This window comes from Atractosteus spatula, chromosome 10 (assembly GCF_055471065.1).
Source record: "Atractosteus spatula isolate fAtrSpa1 chromosome 10, fAtrSpa1.hap1, whole genome shotgun sequence".
Taxonomy (NCBI): domain Eukaryota; kingdom Metazoa; phylum Chordata; class Actinopteri; order Semionotiformes; family Lepisosteidae; genus Atractosteus; species Atractosteus spatula.
This window is the reverse complement of record NC_142715.1, coordinates 21,981,559-22,005,987: the sequence shown is the minus strand read 5'-3', so window position 1 is coordinate 22,005,987 and position 24,429 is coordinate 21,981,559. Positions and strand designations below refer to the sequence as shown.

Below are 24,429 nucleotides of genomic sequence, written 5' to 3'. Positions count from 1 at the left end.
CTATTTGCCAGTGTCTAAAGGGCCCCTCGGGTGCAGGACGTCGAAGATTAGGAGCCCGAACCGGCGGTGCTCCAGAGGCTTTTTGGCACTCTCCACAGCGTTGTACCACATCAGCTGCGAAGGGTGTGAAGCCTGTGCCCACCCAGCTCTGAGCAAAGCGTCGAGTCATTTGGCTAACACCTGGGTGCCCTGTGGAGTGTATTTGCTGTGCTAGGTAGGGCATTAGTTGCTTGGGACAGGCGGGTCTGCCTGTACACTGGCACCTCCAGGTCCCATCCTTCTGCAGCCCCACATTGTGTTCCATCCAGGTTCATTTCTCAATCCTTGGGGCCTGGGCCTGGAGCTCGCTGAGCTGTTCCGTCCAGAGTGCCTGTATGTTCACTGTGCAAACTGAAATAATCTGAAGAGGTTTTTCTATAGCCCACTCCTCTCATTGCCCCAGGGCAGCTTGACGTGCTGTCCAGTCTGCCAGCTTATTGCCCCTGGCCTCGGGTGTGTCCTCTTTGCTGTGGCCCTTACATTTGACTACAGCTACCTACTTTGGGAGTTGGAGAGCCGCAAGCAGCTCAGACACCAGATCTGCATTCTTTACCGGAGTGCCAGCAGAGGTTAAAAAATCCCTATTACTCCATAACCTTCCAAAGTCATGGCATACTCCAAATGCGTATCGTGAGTCTGTGTATATTGTGGTGGTCTTGCCTTTTGCTAATTTACAGGCTTCCACCAAAGCTTTCAGTTCAGCTCGCTGTGCTGACGTGGGTACCTCAAATCTTCCCCCACAATGGATATCATGTTCTGTAGTCACAGCCCAACCCGCTTTCCTCTCCCCACTAGAATTTATGAATGAAGTTCCATCAGTGAAGAGGATGAGGTCTTCATTCCTTAGTGGTTGCTCGGCTATTTTGATGCCCTCATCTTCTCCCATTGCCCAAACATCACAGCTGTGTTCTAACATATAGGCTTCTGATGGGTCAGGTAACAATGTGGCTGGATTTAGAGCTCCTTCACGTTCAATGGTTATATTTGGAGCCTCTAACAAGACCTGCCACTTGCTCCATCGTATCGCATTAACCTGACTGACCCAATTCAGGAACATGAGGGTGTGTACCGCATGTGGGCATTGAACAATCAGTTGTTGATCTAGCACTATGTTATTGACTGCCTGTACTACTAGACAGACAGCCTGAACGGCTCGTAGACATGGTCCCCAGCCCCTGGCTACCTCGTCCAAGGATCCAGAGTAATACCCTACCGGGCGGTACCTACCCCCATGTTCCTGTGTTAGTACAGCTGTCCAAAATCCATTCTTTTCACTTACGTAGAGGTAGAATGGTTGATCTGTCTGAGGAAACCCCAATGCAGGAGCCTGTAACAGAGCTTGTTTTAAATCATTAAAAGCATGTTCAGCTTCAGGACTCCAAGCAATAGGATCAAGGGACCTCCCTCCCCCCTTTAATAGGTCTGTAAGTGGTTTGGCCCTTTCAGAAAAAGCATCAACCCAATTTCTATTGAAATTGCACAGACCCAGAAATGATCGGAGCTCTCTCACTGTACTGGGACTAGGGTGTGTTCGGATTGCCTGGGCCCGATCTTCTGTCAATTCCCTTTTTCCCTGACTAATCTTCTCTCCCAAGTAAATTACTGTGTCTAGGCATAACTGTGCTTTGCTATAACTAGCCTTGTGTCCTTTTTTAACCAAATGGTCGAGAATAATTTGGAGGTCCTTCTTGTGGGTTTCCTCGTCAGGAGACGCGATTAAAATATCATCCACATATTGGATAACGACGGAGGACACTTGAGGCAGCTCCCGGAGGTGCCTCCGAAGTGCCATGTGATACACGGTGGGGCTGTTATGAAACCCCTGTGGTAACCTGGTCCAAGTATATTGTTCTCCATCTACAACAAAAGCGAACCAATCTTGTACCTCTGGGTGTAGAGGAACAGACCAGAACCCATTAGCCATGTCAATTACTGAAAACACCTGGTGCTCAGGGGTCAGTAGTTGAAAAATAGCAGAGGGGTCTGCTACCAAGGGGGTGAGACGGTTGATATGTTGATTAGCTTTTGAGTAATCAACTGTGAATCGCCATGCTCCGCTGGCTTTCTTTACGGGCCATATTGGACTGTTGCTTGTACTATGTGTTTTTCGTACAATGCCTTGAGTCAATAGTTTTTGTATTACGGGTCGAACCCCTTCCTCCGCCTCTTTGTTGATTTTATATGGCTTTGTGTATGGCGAGGATTTCCCAGTAAATGTGGCGGGTTCCATATCCAGAAGCCCGCATTCATCCTTATCCATAGTCCAAATTGAATGCCCTTTTAGTTCGTCTTTACTGAGGGACCAGATGTTTACCTCCACCCTCTCCTCATGTACGGTTAATGTAACCCCTTGTAGGTATTTCAGAGCATCCCATCCCAACAGATCTGGGGTAGATCCTACCCACATGACAGCGTTAAATGTTACCTCCCCATCTCCTAGTCTAATCTTGAGTTTTTGAGTTTCTCTGAGTGTTATTCGATTGCCCCCTACACCAGTGGCCTCCAGCTCCCTCCCTGTGAAGATGACACCACACCGTTTGGCTGACTGTTCAGATAAACAAGATAATTGAGCCCCAGTGTCCCATAAAAGTGACATTTGAATCCCATTAATCGTGCATTGTAATTTGAGCTCTTTTTCACTCAGTTCCTGAGATAGGCGTAGGGAGGCCACTAGGGGGAGTCCTAGTTTAAAAGCTCCCTGATAGCGCGTTTGTCTGCTTCGCTCAAATCCTGTAATTGTGACAACAGGTTTTTTTGCCCCTCTCGATTCGAGGGATTGAAAGGGGGATCTCGGTATCTTCCAATCCTGCCTTCACTGGCTAATCGCTTTTTGCAATTCTTTTGCCAATGTCCGAAATATTTACAATTATGGCACCGAGTTGTAATTTCGCCTTTTGGATTTAGTCGGGTGTCAGGGCCAGCTCCACCCTTCAGTATGGGGGGTGTCCACCCTGTTTGTATTGCCCGCACCTAAGCATACATATTTCTCTCGATTTGCCATGCCATTTTAACTATTTCCTCAAATTGTTTGGTCGGAACTTGCCCTATTTCGGCTCTTTTAACTGAAGGGCTTTGGCTATATCTGGCTTAAGACCGCCCAAATAAATTTGTTTAATCACAGCAGAGGCGTCGCTATTCACATCATCTTCGTCACTTAGTCCTGAGCATTCCAGCCAGAGTGTGACGAAGCGGTCAGTGAAGTCAGCCACATCCTCGCTTTCTTTTTGCTGACACGCAGATATCTTTTTCCAATCTGTCTTTGGTGGATAATTTTGTTTAAGCCATCGCCAAACCCATTCCCATCGCCCTCCCCTGCCGTTATCCTCACACAATCATTTAAGTTCTCCGACACGCTTTTCCCCTGTCCTTCTGAGGATCATAGCGGCAGCCAGGGGGGAGATACCATAAGTATCTTTTAATTCCTGAAGCGCACTCCAGGTTTGCTGCATCCCTAATTTTGGGTGCGGTACTTCTCTAGCCCACCGGTCAATATCCTCCGGTTTTGGATTTGATCGTATTGGGGGTTCAGGGAAGGTAGGTGTGAGAACGGACCCCCTCGGCGGGGTGCGAGACGGAGTTAGAGTGGCCCTGTCATCAACGGCGCCAGCCCCTGCTACATCAAGTCCTTTCCCACTTCGAGTGAGAGTACAGATCTGCGGGCACCCTCCCTCTAACAGGGGAGACCCTGATCCGTCTTTATCACACTCATACCAAGTGTTATCCCAATCAGACCCCCCTTCTCCATATGGCCACTGTGGGAATTGATCCCAATTATTTTCGTTTCCTGCCTGTTTGTTCCCCTGTGGGAGAGCAGGATATAACTTAGTCGCCGGCTGTAGCACATTAACCAGTGCATCGTGACCAGGAGTTAATTCCTTCTTTAGTTTCTCATTCTCCTGTACTGCCTCTTTTAGCTTTTTTTCTAGTACCTCTTTTGCCGCGAATAAATTATCTTTCCTCTCATTTAACGCTTTTATTTTTTCTGTGAACTCCTTCTCTTTTTTATCCCATTCTGATTTCTCCTTCATGCTAATCTGCCACCTCAGGTGTCGGCCGATCACCAGGGCTGCAGCTAAATCTTTGTTTTTGTTCCAATGTTCATACGCTTTTTTACAGGCATCTTCGCCCCAAACTCCATCTGACAGACTCAGCTTCTTCCTATATTTTTCTTCCCTTTCAGTTAACTTACACTTTTCCGATATGTAATCAGATACTTCCACCACTTTCTCAAACACCCAATTAGCACACATGTTTGGTTTCTTTAAGATTTACTTTTGTCGTGTGTGAGGTAACAGCTCATTCAGTAGGGGGATGTTTTACAAAAACCTGTGCATTACTGCACTCATTCAGCTAAGGGCGTCTGTTACCTCCAGATCTAAATGCCTCTCCGAGACTTTAGAGAGGACGATTCTCGGGTCTCAACGTCCTTTTAATCCTGCTACTTAATGCTTTGCTCTTTTATTATGATGTGTGTTTATGTTATTGTCGTGCATGTGTATATTTATTTACAAACAAGGAAAACACCAAAAACATACATACATATATATATATATCTCTTCTACTTCTGTTTCCTTTAAAACAAAAAACCACGCCACGCCAATCTGTGCACGATTAAGGCGTAGCTAATCTCAGGACCCCAGGCGCAATTAAGGCCCACACCAATCCTGGATTATACGTGCATTTAATGTACCACTCAGCTCCAGAACCCCGGGCGCAATTAAGGCCCACACTGATCCTGAGCCTCAGAACTGTGGGCGCAATTAAGGCCCACACCAGTCCTGAATTACGTGCATTTAATGCACCACTTGCTCTAGAACCCCGGGCGCAATTAAGGCCCACACCGATCCTAAGCCTCAGAACTCCGGGCGCAATTAAGGCCCAAACCAGTCCTGAACTTCAGAACTCCGGGCACAATTAAGGCCCACACCAGTCCTGAACTTCGCGGTAAAGGTCCAAAACCCGTTCAAAAACTCCACGCGCAATTAAGGCATACACCAGCTTCGAACGCCTGTACACAATACCGCGGACCGCCTGCCAGACCAAATTCTGGGCTTACAGCAAACAACCCATTACATACACCGGTGTCTTCCCCAGGCCAGAGGAATTCAGGAACTCACGTTTACTCTGTCATCTCTGGGGATTCTTGCAGGGAGCAGAGACTTCCCAATCGGTCAGAGAGAGTCGGGACTTTTTTTTTTAAAAAAGAGGAGTCCTTACCTCTTAGTAATGTGAGCGCTGACCGTCTCTCCTGCCGATGGGAAGTTCTGCGCCTTCTGGAGCATCCGCCGACTACGCCAAATCTGTTGTAACAGAAGGAATAAGGTTCTTGATCCAGAGATGAAGTAAAACAGATGAGTTTATTGCATGCAAGGAACAATAAAGCCGAAGTCTTGTTTCCCGCAAGAAACAACAAAACCGAAGTATTGTTCGATGTGCCGGTACAAACTTTTAGGTTATATAGTCCTTGCTTGCTGCTTCAGACGTCATTCGATGTTATGGTAAGTGGGGGGGGGTCATGGTATTTGGCCAGTTAAGAGGCCCTGGCCAAATGGTCAGTTTAAGATTATGCCCCCAGGGGGTTCCTTGCTCGCATCTGGAATCCTTATCAGTTAACTCCCTTTCCTGCCATAAGCCCCTGTTGCTTAGAAGTCTAATTTTCAGGCAGAACTGACGAAGTTATTAACTCTTTTTACATCTTGTCTCTTACTTCAGATGAGAGGAGCACGATGGAGAACCAAAAACGTGAAAAAGCCTTCACAGTTAGTTTCTGTGTTTTTCTTGTTCCCAATCTATGTTTTTAATGTTCTTTTTCGTTTTGTTTTGAAGTTGTTTCATTTTTATATATTTTTTTATAGTTGTTAGACGACTACAGTGATTTACCTAGGTTCCCGGAAGACTTCTTGTTTTGTGTTTGTTGTGTTTTTGGGTTACAACCAATTTTTTTTTTATTGATAGGGCCCCACGCATTACTGTGGGACTAATTAACTTTAGTTCTTACATTGTTCCTGAAATCTCCTTAATAACTACTACTCTGTTGTTGTTTTTTTAAAAAAAGGCACAAGTGATGTTTTCTTTTCTTGTGGCTGATTGGTATCTACAACCGGTCAGTTTCAACGAACTTGGCCACTGAAATTGGTCAGCAGCTGTGTACTAAACTTGTTCTCAATTGCAACAAACCTAAAATAACAGCTGCTGCCCATTAGGTGTTACTGTAGCCTCTTCACAGGGTTTAAGCAGAACAAGCAATCACATTAGAACTGTTGTGAATATAGTGGAAATTATAAAGTCACTCAAAGACGAGCTTATGCACCACTCACTTGAAAATTATTGTTATATTTAACTAAAATTGCTTTCCAGACACCACAACTATTCACAATGAATGTTATCAATACATGTCTTAATGAAACGTGTAATTTATTCATAATTAACTTTAATATCCATCTTTATAAGTAGTTGTACTGTATTACATGTACAGTCTTTAATATGCGATAGTGAATTATCAGGTATCCTGGGGAGGGAAGAAAACTGAAATGAAGGAAATACATATTTAAAGGGGGTGTATGTCTTAAATGTGTTCTGTCATATCTGGGAGTTTGAATAGATTTGTTGTATAATTTATTGTGATTTCACTCTATACTTGTGTTTCTCAGGAGAAAGTAGTAACGTTGGGGATTTGAGGGTACAAAAAATATGTTGTACTGTACTGGCAAATGTAAGGTTATGTTAAAAAAAATGTATTACCCTTTTGAACATGATTATTAGACACCTGTTGAATCTCAACCGGGGTTTCTTGAGAGATCGTTCAGTGAGATAGCCCTCCCTCTGGACTCCGCACTGAGCTGAAAGCTACGTGAGCTCCTCACTGCTTGTCCTGTACTGTTACCTGTGCTCTCGTCTACATTATCTACGTGCAGCACAGCGCCAAGAACACCATTAACTTTGTGACGGAACGTGCTTAAGAGTGCTAAAACATTCCTAGAACAAGTTGGAAAACTGAGGGACAAAAGACCATCTACTGTAAGTGGACAAAGACTACTTATTTTTTTATTGATACTTTTAATATCTGTTGACAATCATTATGCTAAAAAATAAAGACCCTGTGCTCAAGTTGATGATATCCCCACGCTGTTGCAGGAAGTCCTTATAGAAATTGTTACAACAACGCAAGTCCTTATACTCAAAAAGCCGATGGGCGGGCGAAAATAAAAAATCAGGCTGGAACAGTTCAATCGAGATGACAAATCCACATCGCAAAGGCACAAATGAGGTCAGAAACAAGTGAGAGTCCAGGAAGCAACGATGAGTTCAAACCAAAAGAAGAAGAGTACGCGCACTAGGAAGCTCCAAAGAGAATCTGATTTAGTGCGGGAAAAGAGGAGGGTTAAAGTAGTGACGGGAGTGAAAGGCGATAGGAATATTAGTTGCGGCGTGAGCATCTGTTTAAGTGGGTGTGCGTGGGAATGTGAAGGCGTTTGTTAGAGCGGGTGGAATGCGTGACCGTGTGAGTGCGTGCGGAATTCGTAACAAAATCATACTTTAGAAATTACATGCAGATAACAAAAATGGTTTTAAAAACTTTATTGCAGAGCAAAATTTTAATAACAATCAAATCAGTTACAATCAAAAGTGGTACATTCAGAATTATACATCAATTAATGTTTTTTTTTCTAATTTCTGAAACATCAAATTATAAAAAAGAAGAAAGACTGAGCAGAAATGGGATGTTCAAGCCTCCGTTTTGTAAAACACAAGCTGTAGACACAGACACTGAGGACTGTATGGAAACAGTGAAGTGGACTCAGGACACAGACAGTCTCAGTGTGGAAACAGTGGAGTGAAGTGGACTCAGGTCACAGTGTCAGTGTGGAAACAGTGGAGTGAAGTGTACTCAGGTCACAGTGTCAGTGTGGAAACAGTGGAGTGAAGTGGACTCAGGTCACAGACAATGTCAGACAGTCTCAGTGCTAAGAGCAGGTCTAAGACTGTGTGACTCTGTTGGTGAAGCTCTTCTGTGTCTAGACCTGCAGGAGGAGCTTCTCTCAGACAGCCCTGTCAGTCTCACAGCACCCATCCTCTCCCTGAAACTCGTCCCCAACATCATCGTAGTTAGTACTGTCAGGAGCAGGGGCTCCTTCTTCAGAGGGCAGTGTGTGCAGGACCCTGTCCACTCCAGGGCCAGTGTGGGTGACACCTGACCGAGAGACACAGATATTTTAGTTGATATACAGTAGAGTCATTCCTGTCCATCAGCTGTCCTCTGCCTGTCCCCGCTGAAGAGATAAAGCTGCTGAATACAGAATACGACCTACAGTTACATTTCTCTCTTTGTGAACCTGGATGTTACAAAATGAATGGCAATCTATCTCCCTGTTCTAAAAATGTTCCCACTGGCCAGGAGAGGCTGTTTTTAGCCAAGGGAATCTCAAAACAATTAAAGTTTCTAGAAACAACTAAAGTAAACTGAGGTAAACGTTATGGTTGCTTTAATCACTGAATCACACATCCCTACATCTTAGCATACATCTCCTTACTTTGAAGGCCCTGAGAATTGGAAATGTTGACAATAGCCAGGCGTATCTAGATTTTTGAAAACACTTCCATAGTCACAATAGTATAGTGAATGGATGTTTTAAGTTGTTGTAATAATCAGAGATTGGAACAGTACATTGTGAGAGTATTTGCTGATTTTATGAACCAATCTAAATAATATACAATTTATTGATAGAAGCATGACATGATCTGCAGTGATACAAATGGCTGTTAGTGGAGTAATGGTTGGAGTAAACAGAATAGTTGTTACAATATTGTAGTCAAAAGCCTTGAAGTAAGTTAGTAATTTTCCATATAAAATTAGGAAGAATTGATGATTTAGTGCAGATATGACTTATGCTCATGAAGTACTAATTCTCTAAATACAGTGAGGAAATACTTTGACAGTATTTTCTGGATTTATTATTTCTCCCTGCAGTATTTCTTCCTGGTCTTGGGGATTCTGAAGCTTTGTTCTGCCCAGACCTCACTCTCTCAGAATTGATTGGCTGCTGATCAATTTAATAATAATAATAATAATTGCTTACACTTATATAGCGCTTTTTCTGGACACTCCACTCAAAGCGCTTTACAGGTAATGGGGATCCCCTCCACCACCACCAATGTGCAGCATCCACCTGGATGATGCGACGGCAGCCATAGTGCGCCAGAACGCTCACCACACATCAGCTATCAGTGGGGAGGAGAGCAGAGTAATGAAGCCAATTCACAGAGGGGGATTGTTAGGAGGCCATGATTGATAACAGCCGATGGGGAAATTTGGCCAGGATGCCGGGGTTACACCCCTACTCTTTTCGAGAAACACCCTGGGATTTTTAATGACCACAGAGAGTCAGGACCTCGGTTTTACATCTCATCCGAAGGACGGCGCCTGTTTACAGTATAGTGTCCCCGTCACTACACTGGGGCATTAGGACCCACATGAGCCACAGGGTGAGCGCCCCCTGCTGGCCCCACTAACGCCTCTTCCAGCAGCAACCTTAGTTTTTCCCAGGAGGTCTCCCATCCAGGTACTGACCAGGCTCACACCTGCTTAGCTTCAGTGGGTTGCCAGTTGTGAGTTGCAGGGTGATATGGCTGCTGGCCGTCAGCTGATTGGCTAGGTGTGACAGTAGGTAGGTTTCAAAGAGACTCTGATCTATGAGATCTGACACTGTAGCAGTACAGTCTCTCAGCCTGTATTGGCTAATATTGATCCCTGCGGGACAGAGCAGAGTGAAGCCACTACTACTGAAAAATGCCTGAAGCCCCCTTGTCTTGGATGAGAGTGGCACAGAGATGGATTACTGGGGGTTATCTTCCCATCCCTGAACTACATCACCCACACTGGCTGTAGCCCCATTTACCTAAAGTGGTGCCTCCCTCACTGTCCCCCACATCACTGTATCCAGAGGGTGTCTCGTCAGAGAGGAGTCTCCCTGTGAAACGAAGAGCAGGTCAGTAATGGCTCTGTCATTCTGACACAAACTGGCCTGTAAGAGAGCTCTTCTCTTCCAGTTAGTGTTTATTTGCTGGTGTGAAATTAGGTTGTAACTAATTTCTAATGACAAAGGTTAGTGCAGGCTGGTACAGGGCATACTCATAAGTCTTATTTATAATAACTCACCTGTCACAGTGTCTGGGCTCTGGGGCGAAGTTACAGCATCATCATAGTGCTCTGGAGCCTCTTCTTTCACAGAGCACATCTCTCCTGAACCACACAGAGACAGGTTCACTGTTACAAATCAGATTTAACCTGTTAGTCCGGATCACGGTAACCGAGGGGCACTCCTGTCTCCCCAGATGACACTTTATATTATTAAGATAAATGCGAGATAAACAATGTTTGTTTGAAACCACTCCACAAATTTTCTCACATGCACGTATTCTCCAATATCACCACCTGAGCGAGGGCAGAGTGCAAGACCCGGAAATATATAGCCCAAGGGAAAGAGAGGGACCGGAAGGACAGCAGGCAGGAAACTAGGGACAGGACAGAGAAGGAGCACCCTCTGGCTGCTGAGGGCGTGACAGTACCCCCCCCTTCATGGGCGGCTCCTGACGCCCATACAAATAAATAAGCTGCATAGCACTGGGGGGAGGAAAAACCTCATTTAACTGAAAAGAAACCTGCGGGAGTCCACGGCTGGGAGCTACCCCCTCCTCCGGGGTAAAAACCTTTATTGGGTGGAGGAAGGGGGTCGAGTAGAGCTCCGGAGACTTAAAACAAAAAAGTACACAAGCACAAACACAACAGACAAAAACCTGGGAAAGACCAGGGAGACAAACCACAAAAAACAGATAGCAGGGGGGACCAAAAAGGAGGGGAAACCAGGAAGAAAAAAAATCAAAACAAAAGGCAAAAAACAAGAAAAAACAACAAAAAACCCCGGGGAAAAATACCGCAGACTGGGCAATGGGCACGTTCACATTCTAACGCTGATATAGGAGTGGACAACCCGAGGAAAGCCAGACCGCAGTCCGCTCACAGACACGGATGCCCGGAGTGATATCCAGCAATCAGAATGGGAGAGCCAGCTCAACATTCAATCACTGATATCGGAGTGATCTACCCGAGGAAAGCCAGGTGCAGGACCCGCTCACAGGCACGGAAGATCGGAGTGATATCCAGCGATTAGAATAGAGGAACCGACTAATAATAAACAAAAAAAAATAGCCCAGAGCAAGAGAAAAAAAAAACTGCGGCAAGACAAAAAGCGCCGCTCGCGGGGTCAGAAGGTGGCTAAGTATTCTGTCACGGATGTCCGAAGGGACTAACCGTGGGGAGCAGGACAGCGGAAAAAGACCCATATGCGTAGCAGCAAGACGGGAAAAAGGCCCGGGCTCGATAGTGCAAAGAGTTCAGGAATGCTGTATAGAAACCTATGCCCTCAGGGAGAGGACGTGGGGCGCCCTGGTGCTAGGTGGGTCTCAGGACATCCAAACATCAATGCTGAGCGAGGGCAGAGTGCAAGACCCGGAAATATATAGCCCAAGGGAAAGAGAGGGACCGGAAGGACAGCAGGCAGGAAACTAGGGACAGGACAGAGAAGGAGGTTTTTTTTTCATATGTTTGTCTGCTGAGTGGACACATTAAGAAATATAAGAAATTTGACTATTCACACTCAAAGCCAAGGGGGTTAGCTTCAATTTTAGACCTGCTATGTTCTGCTGCAGAGATATAACAAATGTTTTAGGGGGAGGAAATTCCAGGCGGAAATTGTCTAAATATGTCAATGTTAATAAGTAGTTGGAGACCTGGGAACATGGTTATATAATAAATTTCACATAGCTCTATTTTGTTTAAATTAAAATGGTGAATGACAACAGAGTAGCCTGTATCAGAACAAAAAGCAATGGTGTGAATCATTGTTAAATATCTGAAGAAGAGCTGGACACTGGCAGCAGAACAACCCAGAGAATAATCCATACTCAGTGTGATGTTCTGTGCAGTGCACAGAGAGAGTAAAGAGAGTCAGACTCACTGGGATTGGTGCAGGAATTCTCTGTAGGATTGGACTGAAATAACCCACCTGACAAGGCATCTGGACTGTGAGGTATAGTTACAGCATCATCATAGTACTCTGGGGCCTCTTCTTTCACAGAGGACATCAGCTCTCCTAAAGCACACAGAGCACAGCTTCACTGTCACACAGCAGAACACATCTCATCTAGAGCACAGGACTCCTGGAGCTCCTCAGAATACACTGATTAACTGAACATCACACTAGAATTAAAATTCTAGACTAAATACGGGAGATCAGGGAACCTGATTTCTAATCCTATTCACTTCCATAATAAATATAAAGCTACTCCTAGATTTTAACTTATTTGGGCGGGGTGAAGATGTGAAACCTTTGAGATACTGAAGAGGAGCTGGACACTGGCAGCACAGTGACCCAGACTGATAGCGCAGAGCTGAGACCATAGAGAGTCAGTTTAATGTGACTCTTGCGGAGTAACTGAAAACCCAGTATTCAGAGGCTGAGATAAAAGGGAGAGTAGAGAGTCAGACTCACTGGGATTGGTGCAGGGTTTCTCTTTGGGACTGGACTGAAATAACCAACCTGACAAAGCGTCTGGTCTCTGAGGTACAGTTACAGCATCATCATAGTGCTCTGGGATCTCTTCTTTCAGAGACGTTATCGAGTCTCCTGAACCACACAGAGACACAGAGAATATACACTTCAGGACTCTGACTCACTTAACCACAGTGCTGCAATCACTTTTAACATTAATAACAAACTGATGTTCATATGAACTGCAAAGTAAGTAAAATATGTTTTCTATGTAGTTATAGTAAAGTGCAATTCTAAATGCTTTGTGAGATAAAAGTAAGGCAAAACTCCAGGGTGAGTCTTATAAACAGCAATCAACAGAATCTTTAATAATTAGGTCAGGATGCTGGTGTTAATATCTCATCTGAAAGGCAGTGTCTATTGCCTTTAGTTTCCCAATCATCATAGTGGGACAACGATCCTGATTTCTGCTCCTGAGGGAAACAGTAACTGTTGCATCAACACTAGTTAGAGCTGCAGCCTAACTATTCTTTAAAGGTATCCTCTCCCTCTACTGATAAAGTCTAGTTTTGTTTTGTCTTAGCCTCTGTAATCTGTTAAGATCAGGCCAGCATTAGGCAACACTGAAGAGCAGAGTTAATAAGGTGTCAAACACCAGAGGTTATATTTGTAAGATTCAGGATTTTCTACACAAGTTCTCTAGATTTCAGCCTGGTTTGGGATGAGAGTGAGTACTGGACTGCAGATGCCCCACTCCCACACTGATCCCCCTGACTCCATCTCCCCTCACCTGGTACTGGGTCTCCCTCACTATACTCCACATCATTGTATCCAGAGGGCAGCTCGTCAGAGAGGAATCTCCCTGTGAACAGGAGGACAGATCAATAATACCTGCAGTCAGACAGCAGCCTCACTGTCCTCTACTGGCTGTTCCCACTGTGTGAGAAGCCAGCGTGTGAAAAGTAACACAGAGTTTGTTTTTAGATCAGGCACAGTGCTGTGCTGATTTTCTTTACTCATGATGACATACCTCTTGAGAAAGAACTACTATCTGAAACCAGTGTGGTGAGATATTCTACAAGTGTAAGTCTTCAGATCCTCCTCAGAGGGTGAAGACCAATCACACCTGAACACTCTCTCCACTCACCTCTCCCGGAGATGTTGTAGGTTCCCTCTCTGGCCAGTTTGTACTCTATTAGCTCGTAGACAGCATCATGATAGGGGGTGTGTGCTCCCTTAGATAGGGCTGTGTTAGGAAACAAACACTCAGGATTAACATGCAGTGAGGGGAATAGAAGGTATTCAGTTCAGTGCTAAACTTTGTCTTGGGCATCTGTGCACATAGATATTATAATTCTTCACATCTGCAAATTTCTGCAGATCTCGATCTTAGAGTAAAGTCCACATATCAGTTTCATGTGAGTGATAGTAGTGACCACCAGAGGTCACTAGTTCCCTCCCTACCTTTCCTCAGCTTCCTGTTGTGGATCAGGTTCCACACTAACAGGGCCAACATCACAAAAAGCAGAGCCCCCAGTGGCAGGAGGACCGGGAGCGAGACGGAGAGGCCTCCCAGAAGCTGTGTCTGGGGTGTTGTCCTGGTGGTGCCTGAGGGAGAGGGACACAGATCAGAAAATGATCTTCTGTGTCTTAATCTTCAATCTCAGTAGTGATCTAATCTGGACAGAGATTAGAAACTGGGGATTTACCTGTTTTCACTGAAGAAGTGCTGGTGGAAGTAGGAAGAGCTATAATAGAAGATAAAATGTTTTTTGATGACAAGATTCACAACAATTCTTCTGTATTTCTTGACAAAAATTAAACAGAGAGGCCACAGTTCACAGAGAGAGCAGTACTTCTGAAAATCATGCAATCTGCCAGCAGCATCATTTAGACAAACCAAAATGTATTTTATTCCCTTCTGTTAACTGCATTACCTGTTCTCACTGGATGGCTTTGAGATTCCCAACCTGAAAAAAAAAGAAAAGGGATGGGTCGAGATTCAGAGAGTATGAAAGAGAGATGATGAGCCAAGACAAACACACACTGCACTAATATAGAGTATTTAATGGCCACAAGGGCTCATACTAATTGTTTTTCTAATAGGCAGAATTTGTATTTGCATCTTCATTATTATTTACATTTGTATTCCTGTACTGAGAGCAGCCCCAAATACCCTGGGGCCTCCAGCAGCTCCCACTCACCTGTACAGATGACCCCAGCGTCCTCCTTGTGCCGACAGTCGCTCTGTCCCAGGGGAGGGTGCCAGCAATCCCACAAGTGGAGCTCACTGCCCCTGCAGTTCACCTCATCCAGCCAGATGGTGCTGTTTCCTGGTCCGAATGATCCGTTTCCCACTGCGCTCACTGCGTCTCCACAGCCCAGCTGTCTGCAGACCACCTGGGCATCTTGCAGGTCCCAGGAGTCGTCACAGACTGTCCCCCAGGAGCTATTGTGATAAACCTCCACCCTCCCAGAGCAGGCACCTCCTCCTCCGACCAGCCTGAGGGGCCACTGGTCTAATGAACAAAATAAAACTGATTAACAGACAGAGACACAAACCTCATCAGCCTGAGGGGCCAGTAGTCTAGAGATTGGTTTGACACATCTTATCCACATCAAAGCAAAATACATCTCGGCTACTGTCTGGTTTGTGCACAGACTATTTGTTATTTGTGAAACAAAATTGAAGAACACCTCCTCCTCCAACCAGCCTGAATGGCCAATAGTCTAGGGAACTAAATAAACCTGATTAACAGACACAGAGACACAAACTCCACCAGCCTGTGTTCCATTCTATGTTCCTCCTTCCTGGTTTGACACATTTAATAAACATCAAAACAAAATACAGCTAGCCTACTGTCTAATTCAGTGCACTGACTGTATTTGTTATTTGTGAAACAAAATTTAAGAATTGAATTATTTTATCAACATACAGACACATTTTGTAAACTCACTTGAACATGTTTCCTGGCCTGAGGCTGTGGAACAGGATTTAAAAGAATTCTTCTCTTCATCTAAAAGAAGGAAAACCCTGTTAATTTCAGATTAATAACTTTTATACTGGACATTCTGACATTAATGAGTATCATGTCAGAATATGTTAGCTGCAGGAATAAGTACTCGTGCAGTCATTACGTCTTCTTTTTTCTTTTGTATTAGATATTTATTTACTTTAATTTTTAATGTATGGATTGTGTATATAACAAATATTAATTGCAACTTGAAAATGCTGTGACTGCCAGCTGTAAAGCTACAAAATATGGAAACTGTGTGAAGGTCTGAATACATTTGTAAGACACTTGCATGCATACCACTTGGTAAACCACTGGATTTAATGTTTTACACACTGTGGGATTAGGGATTAGAAACACTAAACTCTGTTCAGGGGTCTGATAAAACTAACATTCATCACTTTTGACAAGTGACAGCTCACCTTATTTCCTATTTAGCAGATTGTTCAGTCTCAGAAGTGGGAAATATTCTAATCAGTGTAGGCATCCTCTCACGAGGCACCAATAAATGTAGGGGTTTTGTGTATTTACTGGGACAATTATTAATTGTAGCAGTAAGTCACAAAATGATTCTTTGATGGCTATTAGAATCAACCTTGCGGGATAACTCAAACAACGCACACGCACGGTTTACATACTATTACATGAGAATATATTTATTAATGCATAAAATGTGCATATAAATATAACAGATCTTATAGTGAGGGTTAGCAGAATACAAAAGGTATATTCAATCACGAAGAGTTACAAACCAAGAGGGACATACATTCAGTATATCATTCATTTAGACCGTTTAGTAAATGAACTTGGTTACAAATTCTACACTAGATACTCAAACAAGTACATAACTCTTAGGAATTAAATTGATATCAACTGGTTAGGATAACAATTGAATTATCGAGCTGTAATGCAGTGAAGTTGAATACCGATCCAATCTGTGTGGATTCAGATCTCCTGCAGACACAAAGAAGCAGTGTCAGGCTTTGTTGCTGTGTCCAATCGGTGCTCTCTGGCCCGGTGCCAGGCAGTGCTGGTTCGACATGAGAGAAGGATAATGTCACGGAGGTCCAAAGGGACTAACCGTGGGGAGCAGGAGAGCGGAAAAAGACCCATATGCGTAGCGGCGAAACGGGAAAAAGGTCCGGGCTCATTAGTGCAAAGTGTTCAGGAATGCCGTATAGAAACCTATGCCCTCAGAGAGCGGACGTGGGGCGCCCTGGTGCTAGGCGGGTCTCAGGACATCCGAACGTCAATGCTGAGCAAGGACAGAGTGCAAGACCCGGAAATATATAGCCCAAAGGAAAGAGAGGGACAGGAAGGACAGCAGACCGGAAACTAGGGACAGGACAGAGAAGGAGCGCCCTCTGGCTGCAGAGGGCGTGACAGATAAGGAGGGAGAGATTTCTGCTGCGGTGCACTGCTGATGCTCTCCGAAGACCGGCTAGTTAGTGTTGCCTGAACTAGCGAGTTTGTGCACAGAAGAAAAGTGACTGCAGGTCCAAGAAGGTCACACTCTTTAGACAGGAAGAAGACCGGTTCGTTCCTGATGTAGCCCTAGTTCTGAATACTGATTCAGCTGTCCACAGTTCCGACCGTAGTTCACTTGTTGATCAGGTGAGCTTTCGCAGTGGGTTCACGAGCCTTGCTGCTGGGCTAACCTTGGGTGGATCCTTTGGTTATGCGTTGGCAACCTCTGTTCTCGACTCTTAGAACAAAGGAAAGTCCTGCACTCGGACACACTGGCCGTTACGTGGTGGTCCGAGCCGAGTCTGAGAATTTCCAGGAGGAGCTGAGTCTGAGAATGTCCAGAAGGCTCGCTGAGGAAGCCCTGTGCTGCTTGTTTTACCTGGAGGAACTACAGTCGTTCATTGGATGAAAGTTTCATGGGCATCAGAGACCCACGTGGGGTTAACCTGCCCTACCAGGTCCTGATTAGCTGATGATGAGTAACAATGCACTCTGACCTTAGAGTTGTAAACAACTTTGGATGAGACTCCCTTGGAATCTCACAGACAGTAAGGTGCCAGAGATGACCATTTGTTAGGGTGGTTGATGTGTCTCAGCCTTTGGAGTTGTTCCTTATCAGGCAAGGGAGCAGCAAACTTAATTCCTGTATTTTTAATAAGCCTTGCTGCTACATCAGTAATGGGCAAGGCTAAACAGATATTGTGTGACTCAAGATAAACACCACAAATACAGAACATTATTTGCTAGGGATAAACAATATGAAATCACTTTTACACTTTTACAACTAGTGCTCTTTGGCAACCGCTACCTGTTGTGTACAGATCGAACATTACTTTCTCTTCAATTAAGACATTTAAAATTCCCTTGAAACTCAAAATATTTTATTTGTTTTTGTCTTTGATAATAATGATAATAATGACAAGCATGTTAGTCTCAAACATCATTTTTAATTGTAATAAGAGCCACTAGGTACAGTTTTTGTGAAACTAATCAATTGTTGATGTGTTTAGGTGTTTAGGTGCCAATGTTTCCCCCCCTGTTTTGTGCAGATTTATGTTAAATTAGCTTCTGGGCCATCCCATCATAATCCTAACCTTCACAATTTTACTGTCCACAACAGACTGTGGTCAAATACAGTGAAACACTGGGCTGTCTGTAATCTAGTCATGATCTCTTTCCCCTGTTTTTTCTGATAATAATGAAAAGCATGTTAGTCACAAACATCATTTTTAGATTGCAATAAAAGCTACTAGGAGCAGTGTTTATGAAACCAATCAATCATTGACGTGTTTAGATGTCAATGTTTTCCCCACCTGAAGACAGATTTATGTCAAATTAGCTTCTGGGCCATCCCACCATAATTCTGACCTTCAGTGTCTTACTGTCCAACACAGGGTGTGATCAAATACAGTGTAACACTGGGCTGTCTATTTCATTTATAAGTCATGATCTCCTTCCCCTTCACCCTCTTCTTCATATACACACACATCCAGCCCCTGATGACCCTCAGACAGGTGGAAGAGGGAGTTCTTACCTGAGCAAGTGATCAGAGCCACTTCAGAGTCTGTGCACTGGTTCTGATTCCAGGCAGAGGAGGGGCAGTGCCATAGCGTGGAGTCGTGAGGGCGACATTTAAATTCATCAAGCCAGTGAGGAGCGGAGTCCCGTCTGGGGGCTGAATCGACGACACGCCCACTCTTCCCACAGTTCAGCTCCTGACAGATCAGACTCACTGTGTCCTCACTCATGCTATTTGAGCACACGTTGCCCCAGGTGCCATTGTAGAACACCTCCAGCTGACCAGAACAGCCCTCGGCCAGTCTCAGCTCCTTGAACTCTGGGGACACACAAGTGGACAGACTGAGAGAACCCTGCTCTGAACTGACACAGACTTTCTGGATTAAAGACCTCAGATAGAAACAGTGTGTCTGCGAACTACTGTGACATTAGGATATCATAATCTTTTTTCCCAAAATCATATTAATGTAATGTAATGGAATGTTGTTTTTCAATAAAAAACAATGCAATGGTGATATTTGTTAAAATTAGTGCCAACATCAGTTTGTAAATTTTCTGTAAATTACAATCAAAATTGAGAATCTTTTGATTATGTTAGACTTGCATCATCCAGGTGGATGCTGCACATTGGTGATGGTGGAGGGGAGTCCCCATTACCCGTAAAGCGCTTTGAGTGAAGTGTCCAGAAAAAAGTTATATAAGTGCAAGCAATTATTATTATTATTATTAATTATTATTAAGCACCCCATTACAAATACAATTACAATTACAATACTATTTCAAATTCAAGTTCAAGTTTATTGTCATTATACTTATATACAGGTATATGGTATAACGGAATGCTGTTTAGCTAGCTCTCAGACAATACGGAGTACAAAAAAAACAACTGTACAATTGTGTAATAAAAGAAAGACAGAGACAACAGGCTGTGTGCAAAAACAGCAACAGGCAATGTGCAAAACAACAACAATTTGTTTTCACATTACTGTCCCTGCTCTTGTCTTGAACTGGGGATACTGTACTTGCTCCTGGCACCAAACACGCTGTTGTATGAATACAGTCTTGGTGTGATTGGAGACCTGTACCTGAACACACCACTCCCACGTCCTCCTTGTGTCCACACTCATGCTGTCCCCACCCTGCTGAGGGACACTCCCACAGAGATGACTCGTTCCCCAGACAGCCCAACTTGTCCAGCCAGATGGGTCCAGTTCCCTGGCTGAAGGAGGCCGGCACTGGGGCACTGAGGGCCGCCCCACACTGGAGCTGCCTGCACACCACCTGAGAGTCTGCCAGGTCCCAGGAGTCATCGCAGACTGTCCCCCAGGATCCATTGTGATAAACCTCTAGCCTCCCAGCACAGTCGCTTCCTCCTCCAACTAGCCTGAGGGAGTGCTGGTCTAGGAGCAGAGAGTCAGAGGTCAATGCAGTAGATCTAAGAGATCACTGTGACCTCTAGTGGGAGATAATTTGCTGAACATCAGCTAAGGGACAGCAGATGCAGTGCAAGCAGCTTTTATGTCCTGCTGCCTGACTGTGTGTGTTAGAGAGGTTGAGTGGAACAGTGTTGAAAACCTCCACACACACCTGCTGCCTCACAAAGCCACAGTCTGAGATGAGTAACAGAGATGCCAACACACACTGAGAGCCCTGGAGATACAGAACAAGGACCGGTTCATACCTGGTGTTACTGAGGAAGGAACAGAGGAAGATGGGATACCTATCAAACACACAGAGAGAGAAAGTGGAGTGTGAGCTGTGTGTGAGAGGAGCAATTTAACACCAGCAATGAAACTACAATAAAACAGAACTGACTAATGACAAAATGAGTCATCATTCTCACTTTACCATTTCCAAGTGAATCGTTGCTACTTTTCGAGTCTGTAAAAGAGAAGGAAGGAGCTCATTACTGTCCACAGGATTGATCTTTCACCAGTGGAGTGTCGTGTCAGTTGTGTGTGTGGCACAAAAATTACTTCTATTAACCTTGAGCTCCGGATTCTCACTTTCTCTTTTGTGCAGTACCCTGCTTACTTGTCCTCTGGGTTAATTAATGGATTATTACAGATATCAGGCAATTACATATAATATAATATAATATAATATAATTACAGTATACTGAGTTCCAGGACATTCTTTCATCGGTGATGTGAATAACAAAAAAAATTCTGTATTTTTAGTGAAAATACACTGAAATGCATTAACAAATAACATTTGGGCATCTCTATCATTTTACTGGCTGTATGTAACAGAGCAGTTATTTGGTCAGTCATGAAGACAGTGTGCTGCTGTGTGTAAACACATGATTTTTAAAAACTTGATTCTCACCAGAGCAGATGACTGCTGCGTCCTGTCCATGAGAGCACCCTGCTCTGCCCCATGAAGAGACAGCACAGTGTGAGAGACGACTCTCATTGCCCCGGCACTGAAACACATCAACCCCTCTTGATCCACTGCCCTGTCCAAACCAGGCCTGTCCTGGTGCTGCTACAGCCTCCCCACAGCCCAGCTGCTGGCAGAGAACACTGGCATCTCTCAGGTCCCAGAATTGGTCACACACTGTCCCCCAGTCGCTGAAGAACCACTGTAACTCCACTCGGCCAGAGCAGGAATCTGAGCCATTAACCAGCTTGTACCCTGTGTATCCTGCAGACAGGACAAGGGGAGAGAGAGCAGACACAGTGTCATAACACAACAATATCCTGCAACATCTAGCAGTTATCCTCAACTCACCTTCAAGTATACAGTAAACCCTCAACATAACATCACTGATGAATGGAACTCTAGAGCTCTTCACTGATTAAATCCACAGTACTGACTCAGACAGAGTTATACTAACACTGATGAATGAGGCTTATTCAGCTCTTTACTGATTAAACAGCTGTGTGAATTCAAGGGCAGAACAGAGCGGGTCCAAGTTATATTTGTTATTTCTGTTTTTCTTTTAGAGAACAAATCTAAACCATTTTACATATAATTACCATTACTCAGCCTTAATTTTACACTTCAAGAAAAAAAAAACTGGATGAGACACTCAGAGCCCCTGTATCAAAAGACACAGGGCTGCTGCTGTATTGACATTGAATCAGGGGAGGGGTTATAGAGCAAAGACTACTGGGAAGGACATGCTGCAGATTTATGTTGCAGTGAGCAGGTGACTGGCAGGAGTTGAGTGTTGTCTGTCTTTCCTAAACTTCTCTTATTTCACTTAGGAACTACATTAAAAATAAATGGAATCAATTATCCTGCTCTTACCAAAACATACCAGTCCCACGTTGTTCTCATGCGTGCAGTTCTGTGATTTTGTGGATGACTTTGGACAGGAGAAAATCTGAGATTCGTTGCCCTGGCACTGGAATTCCTCTGTCCAGACCTGTCTCCCCCCTTTCCCAAAATGAGCCCCCTTCAGCACCTGAGAGGGAATCCCACAGCCCAGCTGTCGACAGACAACTTCTGCGTCCTGCCAGTCAAAGTCAGAGTCACACACTGAGCCCCAGGTCTCTCCGTGCTGCACTTCCACTCTTCCAGAGCAAAGATTATTGCCTTCAACCAACCTGACCCCTCGATGAGCTGGAATATCAGAACAATAACAGAGATCACTGTCCCTGACCAGCTCGATGAGCTGGAATATCAGAACAATAACAGAGATCACTGTCACTGACCAGTGTGACACCTCAATGAGCAGGGATATCAGAACAAAGAAACAGATCACTGTCCTTGACCAGTCTGACCCCTTACATGCACTCTAGAAAAGACCAAGACTGTCACAGCCTGGTTCTGCTGGAGCAGGACTGTCTAACCTGGGCACTGACAGACACTCTGGACAAGACCAGGACTGTCACAGCCCAGCACTGATGGAGCAGGACTGACTGACCTGGGCACTGACAGACAATGTGGACATGACCTGGATTGTGTTTCTTCACATGAAAGCAGATCTCAGTGAAAGACACACTGTAATTTAATTCAGCACTATTCACACACACCAGGGTCTAGCAGTCAGCTCCTGGCTATAGTTCATTGCAAGAAAATTCAGGAACATCAGATCCCCATAGAGGCCTTTAAAGGCTCTTTAAGTGCCAATCTTTAACCTTAGTTCATCATCATGAGTATGGTTCAGTATAACCCAACCTATTTTCCAATATGACAGAGGAGGTAAGAGGTTAGACGTCCAATCTTCAATAGCAAAATCATTGAACAACTGGACTGAGCCAACAGAACTTGATCTTGTTCATTTATACTTATATACAATTCAGTATTGAGAGCTCATTGCACAAATCAATTCTGGGCTCATTTGTATCAGACTGACAGTTACTCAACCACCAAAAGTCTGCCCTTTGGCCAGCTGATACAGCACCTGAACACAGAACACACTGTAGCACCAAGCTCTAGAACACTGAGTCCAAAATATCATGAAAACACATTAAAACACACCTTAAACTGGCCAGATCACTGACACTGAAACACCATTAAAACACACCTGATATTGACCAGATCCACTGACACCTGGAGAGAAGGCAATTCACCCCACAGCACACCAGAACCCCAGCATACTCTAGCCTCTCCAGTGTTTAAACAGTAGGGGCAGACAGATAACTAAATATAGACTCACTGACCACAGTCTGGCTGTTTAAACTGACCAACACCCAATGTCCAGGGAAGACAAGGTGAACTACATGCTCAGATAGTCTCAGACACTTCCAGTTATCCTGCTGTACAAACACATGAATGAGAAAAATGAGTTTTCCCAAACTGAAGAGTCATTTGCTGAATTTACACTTTATCCTTCATATAGTTATAGAATATAATTATCAGTAAATTATAATTTATGTATGACATATATTTATTGCTTATATTTATAAATACTATATGATTTGTGTTTTAAAGGATTTATTTTTATGTTTATTAAGAATATTCCTAGCTAATAGTAGACAGTAAGAGAGCAGGAGGAATAACTGTAGGGAAAAAGTTAGTGAGAGCTGGTTGATAATTTATATGGTTTAGATTTATAAATAAAGGCACACAGTGACAGTGTGGAGTGTTCTCAGTGAGCAGGTCTCAGCAGGACAGGAGCAGTGGGAATGGGATGATGGACAGATGGATCATGATGATGGACTCTAGATCAGTGAAGGAGTTTTAATTGTCCTCAGTGCTGGAGGCTGAAAAGATGAAAAGATTCTATGTCTCCTACCTGAACAGATCACTCCAGCATCAGAGTCATGAGAAGCACCATAGTGTTTCACTTCAGTTGTTCTGCAGTGCCTCAGCGCAGACTCTGAACCTCTGCAGGAGACCAAGCCTAGCAGGACTGATCCAGATCCTGGTCCAAAGTGAGATCTTCCTGGTGCTGAAATAGCAGATCCACAGCCTAGCTGTCTGCACACCACTGTAGCATCATCCAGATCCCAGATAATACTGCGAACTGCCCCCCACTCTCCTTTATAGTGAATCTCCACTGTCCCCTCACAGGGACTGGCACCATTAGCCAGCCTCACATCAGCACTGCCTGCGGAGAGAGAGAAAAGTATCATTACCATGTTTACAGGATATTTTGTATATTTATACTGCACATACTCAAAATGTGTCAGACATTGAAATTTACTTTAACCTGTTTGACTGGATTGCTAGTCCATCTTCCTGTGAACTAGAAACTGGGGACACACAGGAGGTGGAACACAGAAAATCTAATATCATTTCAGACTGTATGAGATAGTAGATAATCTACTAGCACAGTGACTATAAGAAGGGAGAGATTCTGGAGAGTTTAGCAGCACAGTGACTGTGTCACGTAACACCAGGCTAGGGGAGGTAGGACCCTGTGCGTGGCAATTCAGGTATCTGTGGTT

At 44.3% G+C, this 24,429-nt stretch overlaps 1 protein-coding gene across 1 annotated transcript; it reads right to left on the bottom strand.

The window, feature by feature from the left end:
• On the bottom strand, positions 1-24,120 carry LOC148825822 (antigen WC1.1-like). Its single transcript, XM_088926346.1, has 18 exons — positions 23,775-24,120; positions 21,842-22,156; positions 20,915-21,232; positions 20,435-20,467; positions 20,268-20,306; positions 19,672-19,986; positions 18,603-18,905; positions 15,545-15,604; positions 14,792-15,106; positions 14,525-14,557; positions 14,052-14,195; positions 13,378-13,449; positions 12,636-12,722; positions 10,196-10,279; positions 9,957-10,007; positions 8,102-8,230; positions 1,679-1,896; positions 1-114 (listed from the first exon to the last, which is right to left on the bottom strand). Exons 1-18 carry the CDS (start codon positions 24,118-24,120, stop codon positions 1-3), a joined length of 2,976 nt encoding a protein of 991 aa, XP_088782472.1.
• Between the last annotated feature and the right edge of the window lie 309 nt (positions 24,121-24,429).

Coding starts and splice junctions, on each gene's coding strand:
- LOC148825822 (XM_088926346.1), bottom strand. CDS start 24,120: ATGGTAATGATACTTTTCTCTCTCTCCGCAGGCAGTGCTGATGTGAGG. Junction 20,468..20,914: donor CGCAGCAGTCATCTGCTCTG/GTGAGAATCAAG, acceptor TCTCTTTTACAG/ACTCGAAAAGTAGCAACGAT. Junction 1,897..8,101: donor TCAGGGAGAGGATGGGTGCT/GTGAGACTGACA, acceptor CTTTTGTTGTAG/ATGGAGAACAATATACTTGG.